Below are 23,417 nucleotides of genomic sequence, written 5' to 3'. Positions count from 1 at the left end.
CACCCGAGCACAGCAGGGTTTGGGTGGCCAAACATTATCCCAGTGTGGGATGTGTTGCTGATTTCTGTTCTGTTTTCCAGGATCCCCAGGATTTGTTAACTGGGTCCCAATTTAACTTCATTATCTACAAATACAAACACTACCGCTGGCAGAAACGGATTCTGCAGGTAACCCTAAAAATTCTCACCTTTGGTGCAGTGTATAACAATATAACAAAGCCAGCTTCTGGCAACAACACCTGATGATGATTTCCTGCTTTCATGAAGTCAGGGACTAAGGTTTAATGGTTTTTTTCCTGGATTTCACTAAAACTTTTGTAGTTTGGACAGCATTTGTTAATGAACAAGTCCAAATCATGCATGCTACAGGGTGGATTTTATTTACTACATCTTAACTGTACAAAATGGAATTTTTCCAGCATTATCCACCCTTTTTTTTGGAATGAAAAGATTATTTCTTTAGGCATAAAGTGGAAAAAGGGAGAGATGTGTAGCAGATGTGGAAGTTATCAGTCTGGGAATCTGGATTAGCTTAATTTCAGTTCTCTAATTACCAGCAGCCTTCAAAAGTCAGAGATAATCTTGAGAAAGGTTCTGCTTTGGAAGTTCCCTGCTATAAACCGGACAGAGGGAAAGGCCACGTTTGGTGGTGTGGTCTGTACAAGTTTTAACTTTTAACTTAGAACTGCATTCTGGAGTTCTAAGGAGTGGAAGGAGTGAGGAACTGGATAAGTGGTTCTGTTGTTAGTTTGGGCTGAAGGGGAAGTTTCTGCACTGGCTTTTGAGATATGGAGAATTTAAAAAGAAATAATATTCCAGAGTGATGAATTGATGCATATTCATCAAAAGAGACGTGTGGAAACACAGCTTACGAGGAATATCTGTCACTAAAACAAACATTGGGCAATATTTTGGTGGCGGAATGTAATTTTTCAATTATATTTATTCTGCTCTTTTATCTGAACAAAATTGGGCTTCTGCCTTTGCCTTTCAACAAAGATGTCCTCGGGTGATGCAGAATTTCCTCTTGCAGCTGGATTTCAGCAGCAGGACCATCTTTAACATCGAGAAGGGCACCATCAGGAAGCAGTTCCCTTTCTCCCAAGTCAGGGGCTGCGAGGACTCGGAGAGGAGGCGTTTCAGCATCCTGTTCCACGGCAGGCAGCACTACGAGCTGGAGGCTGTGTCCCTGGAGGACAAGAGGAAGGTGGGCTTGGCTTTGGGTTTGGGACGGCGCTGAGGGGAATAACAGCTGGGATGGGGGCACCCAGCAGGACCCAGGCACTGTGCAGGCAGGTGGGGCTGCAATTCTATTCACAGAGAAAAGCAAGGCTCAGCTTCCCAAGGATAATGTGATAATGTTTGCTGGGAATCGCAGGGAGGAACCTCAGAGAAAGAAAAAAACAATTACTATCCCATATATATATATATATATATACACACATATATATATGTGTATATATATATATATATATATATATATATATATATATACATATATATATATGTATATATATATAAAAATTATATGCGATATATTATAATAATATATAAAATTATATTTTATATGCAATAACAAATAAAACTTTTATGTATAATATATATCAATATATAATAGATAAAATAATAATAGATATAATATATAATATATGTTATAATAATATATATAATATATTTTTTTTCTAGAAAGAAAACAATTTTAATCTAATATTTGGTAGCATATATATAAGTATATATTATAATAATATATATATAATATATAATATATAATATATAATATATAATAGATAATAGATAATAGATAATAGATAATAGATAATAGATAATAGATAATATATATTATGTATTATGTATTATGTATTATATATTATATATTATATATTATATATTATATATTATATATTATATATTATATATTATATATTATATATTATATATTATATATTATATATTATATATTATATATAATATATAATATATTATATATAATATTTTTTCTAGAAAGAAAAACAATCATAATCTCATATTTGCTAATTAATATAATATAATATAATATAATATAATATAATATAATATAATATAGCCACAGCATGGGGGGAGCTGCTCTGGAGTGTTAAAACAGGCAAACAGAGCTGGGGATGTGCTCAGCTGAGTCCTCATTGCAGCTTCCCAAGCACTTTTTGTTCTCTATATAAGGTATTTCATAAAGTGCCCGATTTTGAGGATGAATGAGGATTGTCCTCATGCTGAGAAAAGACTCAGTGGTTCATCTTTGAGCATTGTCTGAGATTTTCAGCTGAATCAAGCGAGTGCTGCTTGGGCTTGAACTGAGCTGAAGAGAAAATTTGTCCTGGACTGCTTTGTGTGTGAATTAAAAAGTTCTGGCTTACAGTAACCCCTTCAGAGTAAAATTATATTCTCCTCAGACTGACAGGTTTAGAATAGTGGCCATAAAACCGAATTGCAGTTAAGGAGTTTTGCATCATAGAAAGCCCTGGGCTATTTTATGTTGATTTATTTTACCCATTTGATTGTGACTTTGTACTTGTAAAATCCAAATATTGATGTCTTATTCAAGGGAATTAATGTGGAAAATATTTTTTTCTCTGGTGCCACTTATTATCTAGATAATCTACCTGCTGAGCAGAGTTATTCAGAGCAATTCTTACAAGAGACCAGTGGAGTCCTGGCCTGGGAGAGCTGCAGAATGTGATGTGATCCACGAAGGGCTGCTGGATTTGCAGGAGAACACCTTAACCTCCACTGAATGGGTGAAGTATGAGCTCTGGCTTTCCTTAAAACTTCTGGTAGATGCATTTAGATTTGAATGTGCCAATAAGAACTTTATTATTTAGTTGTTTTTTAAAGTGCAAAGGTAGATGCCCAGTCTGCATGAGATGGAAGCACTGCAATGACCTGTCAGGGCAATAGAGTTACCCAAAAAACCAAAGTTGTGATCTGGAGCCTGCTGGGAGCATTGGCTGCACAAATCTCCAATGGTGATGGTGCTCAGGACAAATTTGATGGTGGGACTTTTTTCCTCTCTTCACTTTTCCCTCGATTCTCAGTAACCCAGTGGTTTTCCATGGTTTGCTCCCATTCTGCAAACAAACCTGAGACAGATCCTAAAACACCTGGAAATTTCTTAAACTGCCAAAGGAAAGAGAGAAGAAAAAATTCTGTCTAGCTAATGAAAAAAAAATTCATATTGTAATTATCTGCACAGGATAATTATCACAAAAGACTTCACACTTCACAGAAAATGATTTTAATTGCTTTTAAAAGGCTGCCACTGTATGTGTTGTAAACACTATCCTCCAGTGCATCCAGGATTTGTTACCTTGCAGCACTGAACAGGTTTGTTAACAAACAAAAATGGATTTTTATTTATCTTCAAACCCCTGGTTGTTTTCTTCTTGGTACTTATCCTCTCTCTTCCTCCTTTTTTTTCTTTTTTTTCTTGGTAAAGTAAGTGATGGTGGGAGCACCTGGAGATTTGATTAACCCATAAGTCCCTGCTGGAAGAAAGGAGAGATCAATGGCACTGCCAGCTCCATTAAACAATTCTTATCACTTTGACTGCTTGTATGGGAATTGATGCAATTTTTATTTTATGTTTAATTTGTTCTGGAGCAGCTATATTCGCTTAAATTCTTCACAGAACACCTTAATCAACCAGCCACACCTGGAAGAAACAGTGGAGGGAGAGTTTTGTAGAACTGCCACAATGATAAAGAAAGGCAGAAACCTTCCAGAAAAAGGAGGAGGAAAATGTTAAATAGCAATAAACCCACGGTAAAGCCCAAAATCCTGTTGGGACCTTTGTTAAAAAGAGCAGGGCAGAATTCCAGAGGAGAGGCCGAAGCACAGGACTCTGATGGAATGGAAGCTCTGTATGCTCCGGCCATTTCTTCCAGGATTAATTATAAATTAAAGAGCTTTTTCCCCCAAATTTTGGCAGAGTCACTTTGCTGGAAGCCCTCAGGAGCAGAATATTTTAACCCATTCCTTCCTGGGAATGAGAAGATCCAGGATGAGTTGCCATGGAGTAACAGGATAACAGGATTTCCAGGAGAGGGATATTGGGCTGGAAGATGGGGAACTAAATTTGGTGATTTGTTTATAGCTTGGTGGAGTGAAATCTGGAAGACACACAAACCCTGGAGCCTTAAACACTACTCAGTCACAGGTGGATTCCTGTATGGCTCAGAGTCCCAAAGATCCACTACCCCAAATAAATAAAAGGAGCAAATGGAGAGGGAGGGACAGAGCATGGCTGAAAAATTAACAGGACTTGTGTCATTCTGAATTGATGGTCAGATGTAATTCTAGCTCTCACTGGGCATGGCAGGCTGTTCAGATTTTATGTCACACTTTATTTGGGTGTCAGATGAAAGCAAGAAACTCTCAGATAAGAACACCTCACAGATTTTACGCTCTGCTATTGATATTTGTGGCCGCTCCGTGGAGGATGCTGTAGGAATGTGGAGATTTATCGCCATGGGAAGGTGCCAGGCTGTGTGAAGAGGACACCAATGAGCCGCGTGTGCATCCCTTGTCCCTCAGGTGCCTGGCAGAGCTGCGGGAGGGAGAGCTGACCTTGTACAGCCTGGGGCACAGGAGCCCTGCAGCCACCATTGCCCTGGCAGCCGGGAGCCTGGCGCTCGGCAGGGACAGCGCCTGCAGCTCCTTCTCCCTGCACACCGGGGACCACCGCTACCTGTGAGTACATCAAAGATCTGCCAAAGCACAGCTGGGGCTGCACTGCTCTCCACGGAGAAAAGCAGGGCACCACTTCCCGTGGATGTTTGCTGGGAGTCGCAGAGAGGAGCCTCAGAGAAAGAAAAAAGCCATTTTAATTTCATTGTTTGTGCCAAAGTAGAATGCGACATGGAGATTGTTCACCCAGGGTGATGGGGTTTTGTTTCTTTGAGCAATCTCTGCCAGCTGTGTCCTGCGGGTCATGAGACAGTCACGAGATCTGGTTGGGTTGAGTAGATTCAGTTTAGATGTAGTGTGATATAATATAGAATAATATAGTATAATTCTTATCTCATATTTGGTAAAACATATATTTATTATATATATATATATATATATATATATATATATGGTATTATATATAATTATTATTTTTATATAGTATTATATATTATGTAATAATGGTATTATTATATATATAGTATCTATTATATATAATATAATAGTATTATAATATATTATATGCATAGTATTATATATTATATAATAATAGTATTATAATATATATAATATAATAAAATATAGTTTAGATGTAGTGTAATGTAATATAGAGTAATATAGTATAATTATTTTCTCATATTTGGTAATACATATATATATGTATATAATATATATATATAATATATATAATATATTATATATATAATATATTATACATATAATATATATTGTATAATATTATATATATAATATTTACATATATGTATATATATGTATATATGTATATATGTATATATATGTATATATGTATATATATGTGTATATATATATGTATGTATATATATATATATATGTGTGTGTGTGTATATATATATAATAGAATATTGGGTATATATCGTTGCTCCTGTGTTTGTGCCAAAGTAGAATGCAATATGGAGATTGGCCACCCAAAGCGATGGGGTTTTGTTTCCAAGCGCATCTCCAGACTGTTGGTCAGCAGACAGCCACAAGATTCTGCTCGGAGGAGTTGAGTGCTTGTGCAGATTCAGTTTAGATGTAGTGTAATATAAATATAGATAAATACAGTATAATAAAGTAATTAATTAGCTTTCTGATACCAATGGAGTACTCCTCATCATTCCCCCTTGCCATGGAGGTTGCTTTGAATACTCTACAGAGGTGCTGCAACACAAGCTCAGGATGGCCCAGAGTGAAAGAACATTCCTGGAGGAATGAGGCCACCAGAATCAGCTGGATTACCCTGTGCTGGGCAGGACGCTGTTCACTCCTGCCGCTGTTTCTGGGTGATTTTTTCCTCCTGCCGCTGTTTCTGGATGGTTTTCCCATTGCAGGCTGCGGGTCCCGCTGAGCGTGCAGAGCCGCTCCCCCGATGTCGCTGGCAGGATGCTCGGGCAGTGGCTGTCCCTGCTGGAGCGGCACTGCCAGCCGGGCAGCGCTGCCACCCTGCCCCCGGAGGGCTCTGCGGCCTGCAGCATCCCCGAGGCCGACTGTGAGGAGTTCGTGGCGCCTCTGAGCGAGCAGAGAGAGGAGAGTGCCCGCTCTGATGGCGGTTCTGCAAGCAGCGGCCCGAGCAAGCCTGCAGAGCCTGCAGAGGGACAAGCAGCCCAAGCAGGAGCTCTGCCACCTGCCCTGGGCAGGGCTCAGGTGCCACCAGCCCCTCCTGCCCTGCCACAGCCCTGCAGTGCCCCTCCAGCAGCCAAGAGAACCAAGGCCTTCCACTGGGATCCAGTTCCCTGGGACAAGGTGAGGATGAAACTGAGGGCAGCTGTCACCCTGTTTTTTAATGATTTTTCTCAGCCTTCTGATGTTGACATTCTTGTAGCCAACTTTCTCCCACACTTTCTGTAAATAACTCATTGTTTTGCATTCTTTTCTAGAAGAAGACAAATCTGATAGACTGTTGGTCTGTCCGGTGTCATTGGAGAGGTGGCACTGTCACCCTCCAATCTAACAGTCACTTTTGGAAAACTATAAATGTTGGAGTCAGAAAATAAACTTCCTTTTTTCTTCTTCACCTTGAGAACAGCAGTGTGAGCTTGTGTTCTTTCATGTCCTATAGGGACCGGCAGCTGTTAAAGATAAAAAAACCTAAATATTGTAGCCCATGTGACATGGGGAGTTATAAGAATGCAGCTGGGCCACAAAATGACCTGGATGCCCCTCTCTGTGTTTGCATGGAACAAAGGGCCTCTGTTCTCCTGGCTTGCTGTTTACCCTGTGTCCCTCCTGTATTTTTAGATCCAAAAATCTGTCTGGGCATCGTGTGACCCGTGCAAGAGGCAAATAGACGTGTGCAGGCTGTGTGAGCAGTTCCAGATCCAGGACACAGCAGTGCTTCTGGGCAGCGAGCCTCCGGTGAATCAGCACATCCTGCTGGACAGAAAAGTTGCACACAACTTCAGTGAGTGGATGCACAGCAGGGGCTGTGAGATGCCCTCTGGGAGCCGGGCTGAGCCCTGCCTGCATTTGCTGCTTGTGCTTTCTGCCACTCACAGGCGGCGATCGAGGCTGGGTGGAAATCCTCTTTTCATTCAGTGCTTCTCTCTTCGTACAAGACCCCAGGGCTCAGCTGCTCCAAAGGGGCTCTTTGCTGTAGAGATGAACCCCCAAGCTGATTTGTTTAAGATCCAAACCTGGCTGTGGCACTGAGCTGTTGTGACCGTGTTCACAGAGGTTTTGGGTTGGGGAAGAGACGAGGATCTGACTCCATGTTTCAGAAGGCTGATTTATTATTTTATGATATATATTACATTAGAACTGTACTAAAATAATAGAAGAAAAGGTTTCATCAGAAGGCTGGCTAAGCTAAGAATAGAATAGCAAAGAATGATAACAAAGGTTTGTGGCTCGCCTCTCTGTCCGAGCCAGCTGACTGTGATTGGCCATTAATTACAAATATCTAACATAAGCTAATCAGAGATCCACCTGTTGCATTCCACAGCAGTAGATAATCAATGTTTACATTTTATTCCTGAGGCCTCTCAGCTTCTCAGGAGGAAAAACCCTAAAGAAAGGATTTTTCATAAAAGATGTCTGCGACAAGCTGTGATGCTGCTGTCTTGGGGCAGATGTGTAAAGCCATCCTCAACACCTGCGGAGTCAATTTGAGCCTCTGACTGCAAAGGCTTTTCCAATTTAATGGGCTGCAAAGCCCCCAGGAGCAGGCTGGGAGGCAGAACTTGCAGTGCTGAGCTGCAGTGGGGTCAAGGATCCTGTACATGGGGTGAGGAGCCTTTGGGGCAGCTCCAGGCAGGAATTTTTGTCTTCTCCCTGTCCGAGGGCTCAGCATCCTGTTCCTGAGCACAACCCTCTGCTCTCCTCCTTCAGGTGAGGTTCCACCCAAAGCCTGACCTGGAACAGCCTTTCAAAGCTAATGAAGCAGCTCAGCACCCAGCCCTGCTGCTCCTAACAGAATACTGTAAAGCTCTTTCATTCCCTTGACGAGAAGTGGTGGATGTTAAAGGAGCAGCAGTAATTGTTCTTCAAAGGGCACCCTGGTTTCTGCTACAAAGATGCCTCTCCTAAAATTTTCTATAACCTGGAGATGCTTTAAGATGGTTACATGTGTAAAGAATTTGGGGCAGTCAATTCTGAAGTTTTAATGATTTCATCTTGATGAATATGAATAAGAAAAAAAATGTATTTTGGAGAGCGTGTAAAGTTTTAATTGGGACATGTAAATGAAGATAACTCAGAATTATTGCATCCCTTGACTAACAATTTGAAGGGTTAAAAGGAAGAGTGATGGCAAAGTGCTGTTGCAGATAAAAGAATCTTGTAATAGCACTTTTATCTACTAAATTATTGCAGTTTCTTTGAGGAAATGCCTTTCTTTTGCTTTGCAAATAGCACAATTCCTCCTTTTGATCCTGTTCCTCTCACAGCGTTTTTCACAGAGATGTTCTACATCCCTTTCTTAATCTTATCCTCATCAGTGAGAGTTTTGGCATATCCTTATTATAATGGACAGTGCTCAGATCAAAAGTTAATTTGATCCTGAGAATTCTGATTAATCTTCCTGCAAGTGCTGCAAACCACAGTCCTTAAATTAATGAATAAAACCATGAAGCCTTAAAATGCCAGTAGGTTCAAAATTCTGGAGATTGTGAGTGGAACACCAGAGGAAAATGAGAATTCTGAGACATTTCCATACTAAATTCAAGGCCAGTGTAGGAGAAAATATAAATTGAAATTAAGTTCTTTAGTGGATTATTGTTGAAAAAAGAAATTCCTGCCACACAGGGAGCAGGTATCAGTCAGAGACAAGAAAATCATCCTGAGATTTGTTTTTTTGTGATGATTGCTCTGTAAATTTAAAGAAAATATGAAGACTGAGATTTTGCCGTATAATAGCAGCTGCTAAATATTTTATATTCTGGTTGTTTGGGTTTTTTTTCCTTTCTTTTTTAATTCTGCTAAATATAGGTAAGATAGTTCAGTGCTTGCCTTGAGCACTTCCTTCCAAGTAACCCCAGAATCTTTTTTCTCCAGACATTTTCCTTAAAAGTTTCCGTGTAAAACCAAGTGAGCTGAAGGACAAACTCTTCATCGTCCACGAGGAGAGTGGGGGGCTCACAGATGAGCAGATTACAGCACTGAGAAGGTAATTTTGGGGGGAATTGTCTGGGTTTGGGGCCTTTTGGAGAAGGCAGAATATTCTGCAAGTGAAGAGAAGTTTGGAAAGTTGGCTTGGAGAGGAGGAAGGCAGACAAGAGTTAAAGGAGGTTTGTGGGATATTGGGAATATTTGTGTGGCAGGGATTGGGGGTTTGGAGCAGAGTGGAGATTTCTGTAGCTGGACAGATTTCAGTGTGAGCAAACGATTGGTGTGTGAAATTCACTGGAATTTATCTTTTTGGATAGGTTGAGATGTAGAAAGAAAGGAAAGAAGTGGGATCCTGGAGTGGGATCTGTTCCATCCCAGTCCCCATGTGATACTTGGGCCATTTTAATAAACATTTTTACATGCAGAAGCTTGGTGTGAAACTCCTTGTAACTAAGGGTCTTGTAACTAAGGGCATTGTGACCTTCTGAGCCATGCACTGATGTGAGCTGAACTGTGTAGTAAATGAGAAAAATAAACAGCATCATCAAAAATCAACTCAAAAGTCCCATCTCAAATTCCTTCCAAAACTCCCCACAAGTGAATTATCACACTCAGGATTCAGTCCTGGCGCTGCAGGCTCAGTCCAGGATCTCCAGGCTGCTGAAACTGCTGTGGCATCACTGATTTATGGCCTCTGGGCTCTTTGCCATCAGACAATAATAATAATAATGATGGCAATGAAGCTTGAAATATCATATTTTTTTTTCCTTGAAGTCTTTCTTTGATGGCAATAGTGCTGAGGGAATATTCCCAGCAGTGGAATGTGTAAGAGATATCGATTGTTGCCTTGCTCTGTTGCTGAATAATTTCAAGGATTCAAACCATCCTATCTGCCTTCAAGGGTTCTGTCCCTGGGATTGTTGTTTACTGCCAAAATCGATGAATCTTGCATTGAAAGGAAACTGAATTTTTTTCCACCCCAAGAGTTTTGAGAGTGTAAAGTTGAGACTCATCCCAAAATGAGATATTGGATTATTCCCAAGGCACTGGGGAATGGCAGGAGCAGGAATTCTCCTGGAGCATCACCACTGCAGGTTCCCCTGGCACCAGGCTCTGTGGTGGGCTTGGCAGGACACGAGGAGGGCACTCAGCACTCCACCCATGGGCAGGACAGGAGTCCAAACAGGACAGGACAGGGCTGGAAAATTGCTCTCAGTGCAAATTGTACCTGTCAGGGGGTCTGAGCCAGGGCACAGTGTCAAAATCCTACCACTGGAGAGTGAAAAATACTTAAGGATGTCAAAATCCTTTTACTGGAGTGATGCCTTGTGCAGGCTGATCTAGAAGGCTGGGCAGAGCTAAAGAATAAAGCAGGGATTTATTCACAGGATCCCCTCCATGGACCCACCTTGGGCAGCACCAGAGCCCAGCCAGGGCTGCACCCAAGATGAACCAAAATGGCCCCAAAATGCACGGCCGGGCACGGGCTCTGTCCCTGGGATCAGCTCTGCTCCATTTGCACCTTGCAGTTCATTGTCCCATTCCAGCTTTAGCCCAGGCAGTCCCACCCTGCTTGTTTTTCTCTCTCCAGCCCACGGGGTTTGTGCTCCTGGGCTGAGATTTGGCTCATTTGTCCTTGGTGCCCAGCTGGAGCAGGGATGGTTTTGTCTCCCTGCTCTGTGCACAGAGCTCACCATGCCCTGATGTGAACCCAGACCCACACACTAAAGCAGCACAGAATGTGAAAAACACAAAAGCTAAAAGCTGAGGCATCAGGAGAGTGAAAATTACTTAAAACATGTCAACATCCTACTATTGGAGAATGAAAAATACTTAAAGTCAAAACCAAAATTCCGTTTTCAAGGCAGAGTGTCCTACTCATGCATCCAGTGGAAGTGGTGGGATATCATTGGGAACTTCAGGAATGAATTTGATACAGAAACCTCTCCATCTCTGGATGATTCTTTATCCTCATGTCTTACCATCAAAGCACTCCATGTCTCTCTAAACTTAATTTTTTTTCCAGGGAAATGGGAATCTTTTTCATTGTGCAAATTCCATTAGAGCTGCATTCATGTACAAAGATATGTATGGAATGCACGCACGTGGTTTTGTGCCTCCTTTCTCATGGCTCCCATTGTTTAATGCTTTAAGCTTTAAACCTTCCAGATAATCTGTTATTTCCATTTTCTATGCATAATGCAGCTAAAGAATTTTATGGGGTATCAGACTTCTGAATAAATGAAGATGTTTGCTGTCACCTTTTAAAATATGTTCTATGAATTTGCTTAAAAGCTCAAACTATTTTTAATGATGAGTAAACACCCTTTCATTTGCCAACAGCTAACTTATTTTTGAATGAAAATTCATTTTTTTCCTTGATGGTAAAGTGGGCTGAAAGGATTGCATTTTCATCTGCTACAATCTAGAGTTCATTCAAACCCCCAGCAATTTTACAATTGAAATGTCATATTAATTATTGACAACAGTAAAATTAATCTTGGTGTTTGTCCTGTGCTTAACATGCTAAAATATTTGTTTTTTTCCATCTTTGAGTAAACTCCCTGATTTTTACTGGAAATGTGTAGCTCTGCCCATGAATGTTTAATCACTCTTGCTGCAAATTTAGAGGTTTGTTTTAAGACAAAGAGAAGAGAGGAGACCTGAATACTTATTTCAGCTTCTTTACACTGCTCACACGCGAGCTGTGCCATGGGTTTGGTTTTTCTGAAGAAAAGCTGTGAATTCCCTCTGTGGTGGCTCACACAGGCAGGCACATCTCCAAAGGAAGGCAGCTGTGCTGCTGTGCTTGTTTTTCCAAGAGGAGGCGTATCTGAAAACATCAATCTTCTCAAAATCTGTGGCCCTGGAGGGTGTTGTGTGACCTCGTGAGGAAGCTGTGGGTCTGTGCTTTGCGCCGTCACTGCTTCAGCAATGAAAAACCCTGTAAAAATCAAGGTAAAGAGGAGAAACCCCCCCCGGATGGGGTTGTTGGGGTGGCTGTGCAGGGCCAGGAGGGACAGGATGATCCTGATTTTAGCCCAGAATATTCTGTGATTATGGATTTACAGAGATGATCATTGTGGGTCCTTCCAACCCACAATATTCTGTGATTATGAATTAACCAAGATGATCCTTGTGGGTCATTCCAGCCCAGAATATTCTGTGATTATGGATAAACAGAGATGATCCTTGTGGGTCATTCCAGCCCAGAATATTCTGTGGTTATGGATTAACAGAGGTGATCATTGTGCGTCCTTCCAGCCCAGAATATTCTGTGGTTATGGATTAACAGAGATGATCATTGTGGGTCCTTCCAGCCCAGAATATTCTGTGAATATGGATTAACAGAGATGATCATTGTGGGTCCTTCCAGCCCAGAATATTCTGTGATTCTGTGATAACGTCTTTGATAACAGAAATGATCCTGTGGGTCTCTTTTAGCGCAGAATATTCTGTGATTATGAATTAACCAAGATGATCCTTGTGGGTCCTTCCAGCCCAGAATATTCTTTGATAACACAGATGATCCTTGTGGGTCCCTTTTAGTGCAGAATATTCTGTGATTATGAATTAACAGAGATGATCCTGTTGGTCCTTCCAGCCCAGAATATTCTGTGATTCTGAGATAACAGAGATGATCCTTGTAGGTCCCTTCCAGCCCAGTAATAATTCAGTTATTCTTTGATAACAGAGATGATCCTTGTGGGTCTTTCCAGCCCAGGAAATTCTTTGATAACAAAGATGATCTTTGTGGGTCCTTCCAGCCCAGAATATTCTGAGATTATGAGATAACAGAGATGATCCTTGTAGGTCCTTCCAGCCCAGGATATTCTGTGATTCTGTGATAATATCTTTGATAACAGAGATGATCCTGTGGGTCCTTTCAGACCAGGATATTCTGTGATTTATGAATTAACAGAGATAAAAAAGGGTCCAACCTCTTTGGAAATCAGGGCCTGAACTCCTCTGTCTCATGGTTTCACCTTTTCTAAACTATTCTGTCATTCTAAATTCTCTGAATATCTGCAGGTGGGCATTCTGGCTGTTGGAATCATTTCCAGATATCCAGAGCTGTCTGCAGATCACTTTTGCTTCCCATCTCCCAGGTGGTTCCACTGCCTCCAAAGGATAAGCAGTAAATATGAAACACACAAACCACACAAAATGCAGGAGATTCCAGGGCAAGGAATGGCAGAATTATTTCATCAGAATGCCGAATGAGGAGGATCCCGAATTTTAATTTTCTCTTTACAGATACCTGCCCACACCCAAAGATGCAGAGAGGTACCTGTCCTTCAAGGGGCCTTGCTCAGAGCTGCACGTGGTTGACCAGTTCATGTTGGAGGTGAGGAGTTGCAATATTAAAAGACACCACATCCTATTTTTAGGGCACTCTCCAAGCTAAAACCACTGCAAGAAGCTGTTGGTTAGCACTTAAATTTACAATCTCACCCAGAATCAATATAAAAGGATTATTCTGATGAAGACTTGGGATAACAAAACGAGAACTATGGATCCCTTTGTGTCTTCATGTCACACTCTCTCCTCTTCCTACAGAGTATTTATCCTAACCTAGATCTAGATACCCAAAATCTAGAAGCCATAATCTATAGAATTATAGGTATTTAACCATTTTTGCTCACAAGAAAGGATTGCAATGGATTTTAATCATGTCTGCCCAGGAGCACACAGTGAATCTGCAGAGTGTATCCGCAGAGTCAAGGCCCAGAACAAAATTAATAAATGAGCACAGAAATTAGGCAAACAATGGCACAGCTGAATTGCTCAGTAAATAATGAAAGGAATTTGCATGTTTTGGTATGAATGTGAGTTTTAATGCTGGTTCTGCCCAATTGTGTGCAGATGTGTAAAATCCCCCAGCTGGGCCAGAGGCTGGATCTGCTGCTCAGCGTCCGTGAGCTCCCCGAGAGCATCAGAGACCTGGAGCCTGTGAGTACAGGGCCCCTCCTGGGGTGTTTGTGATCCTGGCAGCCTGGTAAGAGAGGCCCAAATCACCTCAGTGCAGATTTCAAGGCTCTCTAGTTTGGGAGGATTATTTTTGGGGTTTTTTTCCACTTACGTGTTTAATATCATCCTTATTCCACCAAGGTTCAGGATATTGGGCATGGCAGTAGAATAGACTTCCACAAAAGAGAGAGAAAAGAACAGGAAAATATCTTCAACATTTTCTTTGGAGTTATTAAACTTTCCCCCTTCTTTGGATAAGCCAGAAGTGAATTTCACCATTAAAATTCAATTCCCTTCATGGGGAGGTTCTGTTCCCATGAGCTGAAAGAACCGGTCTAAGGCAAGGAGGAAGTTCATTCTAAGGCAAGGACAAATCTCCCAGAGATTTATTATTTATTTCCTGCAGACTGGAGGAGCTGCTCCCCCTGAGGATCACAGCTCTGGGCTGGAATTTTTGGGAGCCAGAGCTCCAGCCCCTCTCTGCCTTTCCCCAGCATGACCCAAACACACCAGCGCCAGTCCCATGACGGACCCTGCTGCTCCAAACCCTCCTCTTCCTACCAGGTTTTGTCCATGCTTCGATTCACAACAAGCATTTCCACACCACCAAAATGTTTCAGAGGTTTTGCCCTCGTTCTGCACGGGAATGAAAACAAAATGTGGAATTTCTGTGAGAGCAAGTTGTCGTCCTTTGCCTGGCTGTGATTAAAAGCACAGCAGCAGTGAGGGGAGCCCAGGAGAGGAGCAGATGGAAAGCACAGGGGAGGTGCAGACACTCCTGACCCTGCACCTTTGCTGTCCTCCACTGAAGCCCAGTATTGAATTTTTGGAAGTTATTCCAGTCACTGTTTGCTTTGATGGATATTTAATGTTCGCTGAAGAGCTAATTAGTGGCTAAGTGTGCTCTTACTCATGCTAACACGTATTTTTAAAGCACAGAATATACACCTGAAATCCTAAGGGACAATGTGAATTTTGGCTTTCGGCACCCTCTGGCCCTGAGCTGGGCTATGAATGCTTTAACAAAAGCTTTCAGTGCACCCAGGTGCTTCATCGTCTCCTGTTTTTAAATTTCTGTGTTGGTGACTGATGAAAAGAGGTGTGGTGCTAAAAAATACAGATTTTAAAACTCAAAACAAAATCCCCTTCTGTGCTTAAACCCCTAGAAGGGAGGCGGCTTTTCCCTGGGAAAACTGAATTACACTGAGTTTGAGCACAGGAAATTATTATTATTCTTCCTTGTGGGGAAACTGCGCTGAGAATTCTGATAAGAGCATGGAGCTGGTGCAAGTGGAAAGGAGGGAGGTGAGGGACGGAGCTCCAGGCTCTGCATCCCCTGACCCCTGGAATTTGGGCAGAACCCTTTTTGTGCTCGGTTGTTGTGGCGGGGCTGGTTTGGCAGCCAGGGAGGATGTGACTGCTTTAGGGGTGGCTGTGCCAGCCCAGCTTTGTCCTGGGGGGTTTGGCCCTGCAGAAAATCCCTGGGGGATTGGGGACAGGGAGGGAAGGACAGAATCCATGGGTTTATCCCCGTTTTCAGCCTGTCTGAGGGAGCTCTGTGTGTTCCAGCTGATCACCCAGAACATCCAAGCCAGCAAGCAGCTGCAGTCCAGCCCCAAGTTTGTGGCTGTCCTGGAGTACATTTTAGCCATGGGGAACCACCTGAATGAAAAAGCTGGGAAGGAGGTGGCCAAAGGATTCCGACTGTCTTCTCTGGCCAAGGTGGGTAAATATCTCATTGTGATTAAAGCCATCCTGTCCTGAGGTGTGCCAGCATTAATATGCTAACAAATATTAGCATATTAATGCTATAAAATTATAAATGTAATTATTTTCAGTGTGGAGAGTCCTAATGAGGAGCTCACATTTTACCACCTGGCTTTGGTTACAAAATGCTGCTGAAGTCATCCTGTCCTAAGGTTTGCTAGCAATAATATGCTAATGTTTGTTAGCATATTAGTGCTACTAAATGATAAGTGTAATTATTTTCAGTGTGGAGAGAGGCAATAATTCCTAATGAGAAACTCACATTTTACCACCTGGCCTTGGTTCCAAGCTGCTGCTGAACCCTGAATCCTCTGGTGCCTGTGATCACAAGCTGTGTCCCCCCCTTTCAAGCAGCAGCTCTGCCTTTGTGCTGCTGAATAAATACACTGTGCCTCTAATGAGGCAGAGCATCAAAATGCTGCCTGCCCTGCTATTAAAATCCCTTGGCATGAGGAACTGTGTGTGACCGTGTTCACAGGGGTCCCAGGGAGAGGGGAGAGACGAGGATCTGCCTCCATGGATCAGAAGGTTGATTTATTGTTTTATTATATATATTATATTAAAACTATACTAAAAGAATAGAAGAAAGGATTTCATCAGAAGGCTGGCTAAGAATAGAAAAAGAATGATAACAAAGGCTTGTGAGTGACTGAGACAGTCTGAGCCAGCTGACTGTGATTGGCCATTAATTAGAAACAACCACATGAGACCAATCCCAGATGCACCTGTTGCATCCCACAGCAGCAGATAATCAATATTTACATTTTGTTCCTGAGGCCTCTCAGCTTCTCAGGAGGAAAAATCCTAAAGAAAGGAATTTTTATAAAAGATGTCTGTGACAATTGTGTGAGCTGCAGGCCCTGGTTAGACGCCAGGTATGAGCCAGGAATGTGTGTGTGTGAAACAGCAACATGAAAAGGAGAGGTTTCATTCATTGTTTTCCATTCTTGCCAAACGTACCTGGGTCTATCAGCATCTCTGCTGCTCGTTTTCCATGTTTTATTTATTTTTTGAGGGCTGGGAGCTCAGGGTGTGCTGTTGCTGTGCTCTGTTGCAGCTCTCCCTGCTGAGGGGCAGGGACAGGACCTTCACCCTCCTGCACGCCCTGGTGGAGCAGATCCTGTCACACCAGCCCGAGCTGGCCACCTTCCCCCAGGAGCTGACCGAGTTTGAAACTGTTCCTGATGGTGAGAGGGGGGCAGGGGGGAAAATAACCAACAAATAAAAAATGAAGTCCTTCCACTTCTATGCTTATCACTGTAAAATGGTATTATTATTATTATTATTACCATCATTATTATTATTATGTTATATCATATCATTATATTGTATAATTTTATTAATGTATTATTATAAGTATTATTATAATGATAATATGATTTAAAATTCATTTATTATTATAGTTACAGATATTATTATAATTATTATTATATGTTTTTCCCCTCTCTCTTCCCTTCCAGCATCCATGAAGGGCCTCAGTGCTGAAGTTGATGGTATGCAAATGTGGTTTCTACATTTCATGCTCTGTGCAGTCATTTGGAACAGGTTTTCACTGCACCTCTGTGGCTTGTAAAGAGAGTTAAAGGTTCAAAACATTGAGGTGAAAGAGTTGCCATGGAGATGCTTAACCTGCCCTGTTACTGTGAGGAATTAAAAAAAGAAAAGAAATACTGAAGTGTGTCCAGGTGGTTTAGAAATGTAAAAAAATGTGCTGGCCACGGTAAATAGAGTTTATCATAAAATACAGAGGTTAAGTGGGACCAGTGCTCCATCACAGGGATGGCTGGGAGAGTCCCTGGGAGTCGGAATGCAGCAGGAGAAACTTCCAGGAGTTCAAGAACTTTCTGGAAACAAACTGGGTTCCTGCTCTGAAAAGGACTCCAGTGAGGTCAACAGGGGCGTCAGAACGAGGTTGTTCAAATGGAAGATGGATTTTGTGGGATGGTTCTTGTGGGATGGTTCTTGTGGGATGGATTTTGTAAGATGGATTTTGGGAGATGGATTATATAGGATGGATTTTGTGAGGTTGATTTTGTAGGATGGATTTTGTAAGATGGATTTTGGGGGATGGATCTTGCAGGATGGTTCTTGTGGGATGGATTTTGTAGGGTGGATTTTGTAGCATGGATTTCCATCTCCCCATGGAACAGTCCCATGAGCTGTGAGCTCAGTGGGTTTTACACTGACCCCTTTGAGAGCTGACAGCAGAGTGCCAGTGGGTGGAAATGATGTTGATTATGTTGAAATCTATCACAATCAGTGTTTTGAAGGTGGGTATTTGCCATAACTCCAGGCCAATATTGCCAATTTCAGCCATTGGTAACAGATCTGAATAATGCTCACTCTCACCTTTGGTTTTACAAACCTTGAACCCCTTCTGGGCCCTGGAAGCAGCTCGAGGCTCCTGCAATGTGTTTTATCCTGCTCCAAACATTCCAACCCAGGATGCCCTTTCCATGGCTGATCCCAGTGCTCAGCCTAGGGAAGGGAAGGGCAGATTTATACCCCACACTCTCAACCTCTTAATTTTCCTGCACCTGCAGGGATGTGATCCCATTTTTCCCTGAGAAAATTCCTCTTTCAGGAGCTCCACCTCCCACCAGGAGCTTAATGCTCCTGGATAAATGTGTTGCAGACCCACAGTCTCTTTTATTGTCCCAAATGAGACAATTGCAGCCCTTTGGACACCTCCTCCTGCTGGTGAAATTCCTCATTTTCTGTTCCTTTTGTCAGTCTTAAAAAAAGAGCTGGAGAACCTTATCCGGAGCAGGAGGCTCCTCAAACCCAGAGCAAGCAAGGCAACAGCCCAGGAGTCCCAATTCTGCAAGGAGCTGAAGGTAAACCCACCACAACCTCCCTGTGGGCTGGAGTAAGGGAGGAGTAACCTGGGAGTTAGTGCTGACGCCTGGGAACGAGGAGAATTTGAAGGAAAGTGGATTTTTATTCCCTTCTGAGGGTGTTTCATGCTGTAATCTGCAGTTTGGGAAGGGCTTTCAGGGTTTTTGCACCTCCTGTTTTCCCTTCCCAGGCACTCCACAGTTTAACCCAATACTTTATCATAATTTTAAATGTTTTTCGGAATTTAAAAAAGAAAACAATTGAAAATGTGGGTGTTACAAACAAGGCAAAATGAAGAAATTTTATTTCCAGGCTTGTTTCTAAAGCCCTCTTTCTGCCCCTTAAGCACCTGGAACCAGCAGTGTTTGCTGCACAGGCAAAAAAGCCAAATATTCTGGAAATCAGGACCTTGTGATGCCTCTCTGGTTCTGCCGCTTTGAATGGATTTAGGTTTTGTCATTTTATAATACACTTAAAATTCTCTAACGTTAATATTTCTTTTTATTTTTTGTCTTTGATGTTTTAATTCTTGAAAGTAAACGTGTGTGCTCCTCTTTTGTGAAATGTGAAATTTTTATGACAAGAAAATTTCGCCCTGAATGATTTTGTTTTCACTGCTGTTTAATTCCTGCTTTAATCCTGTGCTCCTACAGCAAATTAAGAAGTTTTATTTTGTTACAGGATTTAATTCAGAAATATGAAGGGGATCTCTCCCAGCTGTCAAAAAGATGTGAGGAAATGAAGAAGCTTTATAGCAGCGTACTGGTACATATCATATTGAAATGCAATGAAAATAAGGCCACATTTCTTTTTTAAAAGGGAAGAAAGGAGGGGAAAGGAGTGCAAGAAATTTCCACTTGCCTTATATTTCCACTGGCTGTAGGAAAAGAAAGAAAATCCCATATTTAACGGTGGTCAGAGATCTTAAGGAAAGGGACAGAAATGCAGTGATAACCTCTGGAACTGGAATATCCTGGTTCTGGGATTGGGATATTTTGTAAAAATTTTCTTTAATGAATAGATCCATCTATTCATTATTAATAGATTCATCTATTCAGAGCCAGAAAACTTGAGGATTTGTTGAATTTTCTCCTCTTCAGCTGGAGATTTGTGGTCCAGCCAGAGAGATTAACCCAGGTTACTGAGGTGGTTCAGTGACAGCTCCCCAGATCACTTTTGTCTGGGATATTTTGGGTCTCAGCTCCCTGGAGATTTCAGCCAGCTCAAAATTTGCTTCTTCCTCCTCTTCCCCTTCTACTTGTACCTCTTATTCCTCTTATTCTTTATATTAACAATAATGGAGGTGTTTCGGTTTTCTCTGCCCTTTAGGCTTTGCTGAGCTCCTTGGGTCACCCAGGCGTGCAGAGGTTCAATGTTTTTATTTCCATTTGCAGGTGAGGTTTGGGGAGCCGGCAGACCTGGACTCCCAGGAGCTCTTTGGGTGGATCTCCTCCTTCGTCTGTGAGTTCAGGAAGGCGTGTGCTGAGCTCACACCATGAGAACACACATTTCATGGACGTGAGGGAAGGAGGAGCCCAGGAATCAATTTTTAATTGGTTTATTCTTTACTAATAAGCAGCACCTTGCCAGTCCCACCTGCGCAGCACAACACCTTGATTCTGAGAGACATTCAATTCCAAATATGTAATTTTATGTGATATTTAACCTGCTATATCCCAGATCGCTGATGAACCTCTCAGTTTTGTGCTTTTGTACCTTGAGATTCCCATATATTGAAAAAAACCCACTTCTGACCTTTTATAATTCCTCCTTTCCTTTGAAAACCCCAGCTTCTGACCCAGTTTTAATTCTTACTTTCATTATTCTGTATGGTGATCTAATTTCTAAATTTCTAATTTCTAAATTTCTAAAGAATACTTCACACATTTTTATAACGAAATGGGGAGCTGTTACCCACAGAGGAGAATATTTAAACAAAATCTTGTTTATTTTGCTATTAAAACATTGCATATTAATTATATAATGAAGTATCTGGCTGAGTGTTTTATTTTGCCTTGGCCCCACTAAGCAGGATGAAAAAATAGCACTTTTTATGGCAAATGTCATGTGTTTGCCACAAATACAATTATTTATACAATTTAATCAATATATGAGATTTGCACTGCAGGAAGAGAAATATGTCAGAGCAGCAAAATAAAAATCTGTCATGAAGCGTCTAAGGAATGGATATGGGAGGGAATTATCCATGGTTTTCAAAAGAGGAAAAGTTTCTGTTGTGTGTGCTGGCTTTCGGATGTTTTTAATTAGAATAATTAGCTGGAACTCAATGAGTGGGAGGAGAAGGAGGCCTAGAGATGCCTAAAAAGACAAAATTGTGTATTTGACATTAAAAGCAGAAAACAGCTGTGAAAGGGCATTGATAACACCTGGCATTTCCCCTCCCAGGTTTGCAAGCAGTGTGGGCTGAGAGAAAAGTGAAAATTATTTATTTTGGGAGAGTTACGTGATTTATTTTGGGGCTTTCTGCCCAGTGTTTGGGCTCTGACGGGAATGATGAACACTGTCCCTGCCCTGAGCACTGAGAGGAGCTGGGGCTGAGCCCTCAGAGACCCCTCTGGGCTGGGATTGAACCTCTCTGAGCTGGGAATTAACCCTCTCTGGGCTGGGATTTAACCCTTACGTGAGCTGGAATTGAACCTCTCTGAGCCGGAATTTAACTCTTCTGTGAGCTGGGATTTAATCTTCTCTGAGCTGGGATTTAACCCTTCTCCTAACTGGAATTTAACCCTTCTCCTAATTGGAATTTAACCCTTTTCTGAGCTGGGGAAGGGTTCAATCTCTGAGCTGGAATTGAGCCCTCTCTCTGAGCTGGGATTGAACCCCTCTCTGAACTGGAATTTAACCCTCTCTGAGCTGGAATTGAGCCCTCTCTCTGAGCTGGGATTTAACCCCTCTCTGAGCTGGGATTTCACCCTTGCCTAAACTAGAATTGGACCCCTCTCTGAGCTGGGATTTAACCCTCTCTGAGCTGCGATTTAACCCTTCTCTGAGGTGGGATTTAGCCCTTCTCTAAACTGGGATTGAACCCCTCTGAGCTGGAATTGAACTCTTTTCTGAGCTGGAATTTGACCCTTGTCTAAACTGGAATTGAGCCCTTCTCTAAACTGGGATTGGACCCTTCTCTAAACTGGGATTTAACCCTTCTCTAAACTGGGATTGGACCCTTCTCTAAACTGGGATTTAACCCTTCTCTAAACTGGGATTGGACCCTTCTCTAAACTGGGATTTAACCCTTCTCTAAACTGGGATTGGACCCTTCTCTAAACTGGGATTGGACCCTTCTCTAAACTGGGATTTAACCCTTCTCCACCTCCAACATCTCCTCTCCAGGTGGGGCCCCAGGAGCTCAGGGACAGAGCGTGGCTGCCCCTGCACAGAGAATTTCAGGGCCAAGGGTGACCACCAGCACTGCAGGGACACTTGGGCACTGCTGGAAGGTGGGGACGGGAGATTTTTTCCATTAAAAATGTCACATTTGGGCTTCCCAACAGTTCCTCCCAGTTACCCTCCTCAGAGGCAAAAGGAATGAAACAGAACCAAAATCAGCACCCCTGAGACTTATTCTACATCAAAATATTTGCAGAATCAATCCAGGTGTTTAATTTTACACAAAGCTGGCTGTGTTTGCCTCAGGTCAGCACCACAGCAGTGATACCCACAGGATCTGCAGCTTCCACCCCTCATTTCTGCCTGGGGGAGGAAAATTCAATTCCCTTTTAATTCCTGCAGCCCTGCCCAGTGCATGAGCTGCCCTGAGAGCAGCACTGGCAGCTTTGGCTGAGTGTGATTACAGCTCCAAAACCTGAATTCCCTTCATGTACATGGGACTCGTGTCAGGTAATCCTGGATCCCAGTGCCCTTTCCATGGCATCAGGATCCCTGCATCCCTGAGCAGCAGTCGTGATGCTCATGATAAATTTCATGGATTTTCAGCTCCAAAATTCTGCTAAGTCTCTTTCAACTAAAGATTTTTTTCCTTTGTTTTTTCTATTTTTTCTCTCATTTTTTTCCCCCCCAAGTCTTTCTTCTCCATTATTCTATTTAACAGCTTGTTCTTGTTTTATAGCTCAGCTGGCAAGGCCTCTGCCAATTAAAAATATATCCTGCCCAGTGGTCGATATCTGTGCCTTTGTGTGAACATCCTGGAGCAGTAATTAAAAAAAAAATAATTAAAATTTTAGAAAAGTCCCTTCTTGGCATGAAGTTCTATCCCCTTCAGAGAGCACAAAGCTTTTCTGTGGAGTGGGAGCTGATTCCATTTTCCTAAATAAGCTGCTCCTTCAGCGCCTGGCAGCTTGAGACATCCTGATTTAGATGTAAAAAATAACTAAACCTTGCTCCCTGCCTCATTCTTTATTTCTTAACTTATTTAGCAGAAGGCTGGGGTTTTCCAGGTCTGTTAAATTGTGTTATTGTGTTTTGGTGGCATAGAGAATAATGCTTTTTACACCTCGGCATTTATTTGGGATGCTGTAGACGAGCTCCAAGTCTCCCTGTGGATCATGTCCTGGGATTCCCTCCTCAGCAGGTGATGCTTTTATCCTGCAAAAGTCA

General features: G+C 42.1%; 1 protein-coding gene across 1 annotated transcript in view; it reads left to right on the top strand.

The window, feature by feature from the left end:
- Nucleotides 1-20,764, top strand: part of LOC132078784 (disheveled-associated activator of morphogenesis 1-A-like) — a 29,799-nt gene extending 9,035 nt beyond the window's left edge. The window contains exons 3-17 of the mRNA XM_059481111.1: nucleotides 81-167; nucleotides 1,033-1,206; nucleotides 2,627-2,775; nucleotides 4,566-4,721; nucleotides 6,053-6,464; nucleotides 6,960-7,122; nucleotides 9,213-9,324; nucleotides 13,524-13,614; nucleotides 14,133-14,219; nucleotides 15,807-15,959; nucleotides 17,062-17,191; nucleotides 17,465-17,497; nucleotides 18,738-18,841; nucleotides 19,524-19,607; nucleotides 20,237-20,764. Of these exons, the coding sequence (XP_059337094.1) occupies nucleotides 81-167; nucleotides 1,033-1,206; nucleotides 2,627-2,775; nucleotides 4,566-4,721; nucleotides 6,053-6,464; nucleotides 6,960-7,122; nucleotides 9,213-9,324; nucleotides 13,524-13,614; nucleotides 14,133-14,219; nucleotides 15,807-15,959; nucleotides 17,062-17,191; nucleotides 17,465-17,497; nucleotides 18,738-18,841; nucleotides 19,524-19,607; nucleotides 20,237-20,341 (2,040 nt within the window). The 3' untranslated portion in view covers nucleotides 20,342-20,764. The remainder of the gene's footprint in view (nucleotides 1-80; nucleotides 168-1,032; nucleotides 1,207-2,626; nucleotides 2,776-4,565; nucleotides 4,722-6,052; nucleotides 6,465-6,959; nucleotides 7,123-9,212; nucleotides 9,325-13,523; nucleotides 13,615-14,132; nucleotides 14,220-15,806; nucleotides 15,960-17,061; nucleotides 17,192-17,464; nucleotides 17,498-18,737; nucleotides 18,842-19,523; nucleotides 19,608-20,236) is intronic.
- Nucleotides 20,765-23,417: the final 2,653 nt, after the last annotated feature.

Source organism: Ammospiza nelsoni, chromosome 12 (genome assembly GCF_027579445.1).
Source record: "Ammospiza nelsoni isolate bAmmNel1 chromosome 12, bAmmNel1.pri, whole genome shotgun sequence".
Taxonomy (NCBI): domain Eukaryota; kingdom Metazoa; phylum Chordata; class Aves; order Passeriformes; family Passerellidae; genus Ammospiza; species Ammospiza nelsoni.
Note: the sequence above shows the minus strand (reverse complement) of the source record. Positions and strands in the feature narration are given on the sequence as shown.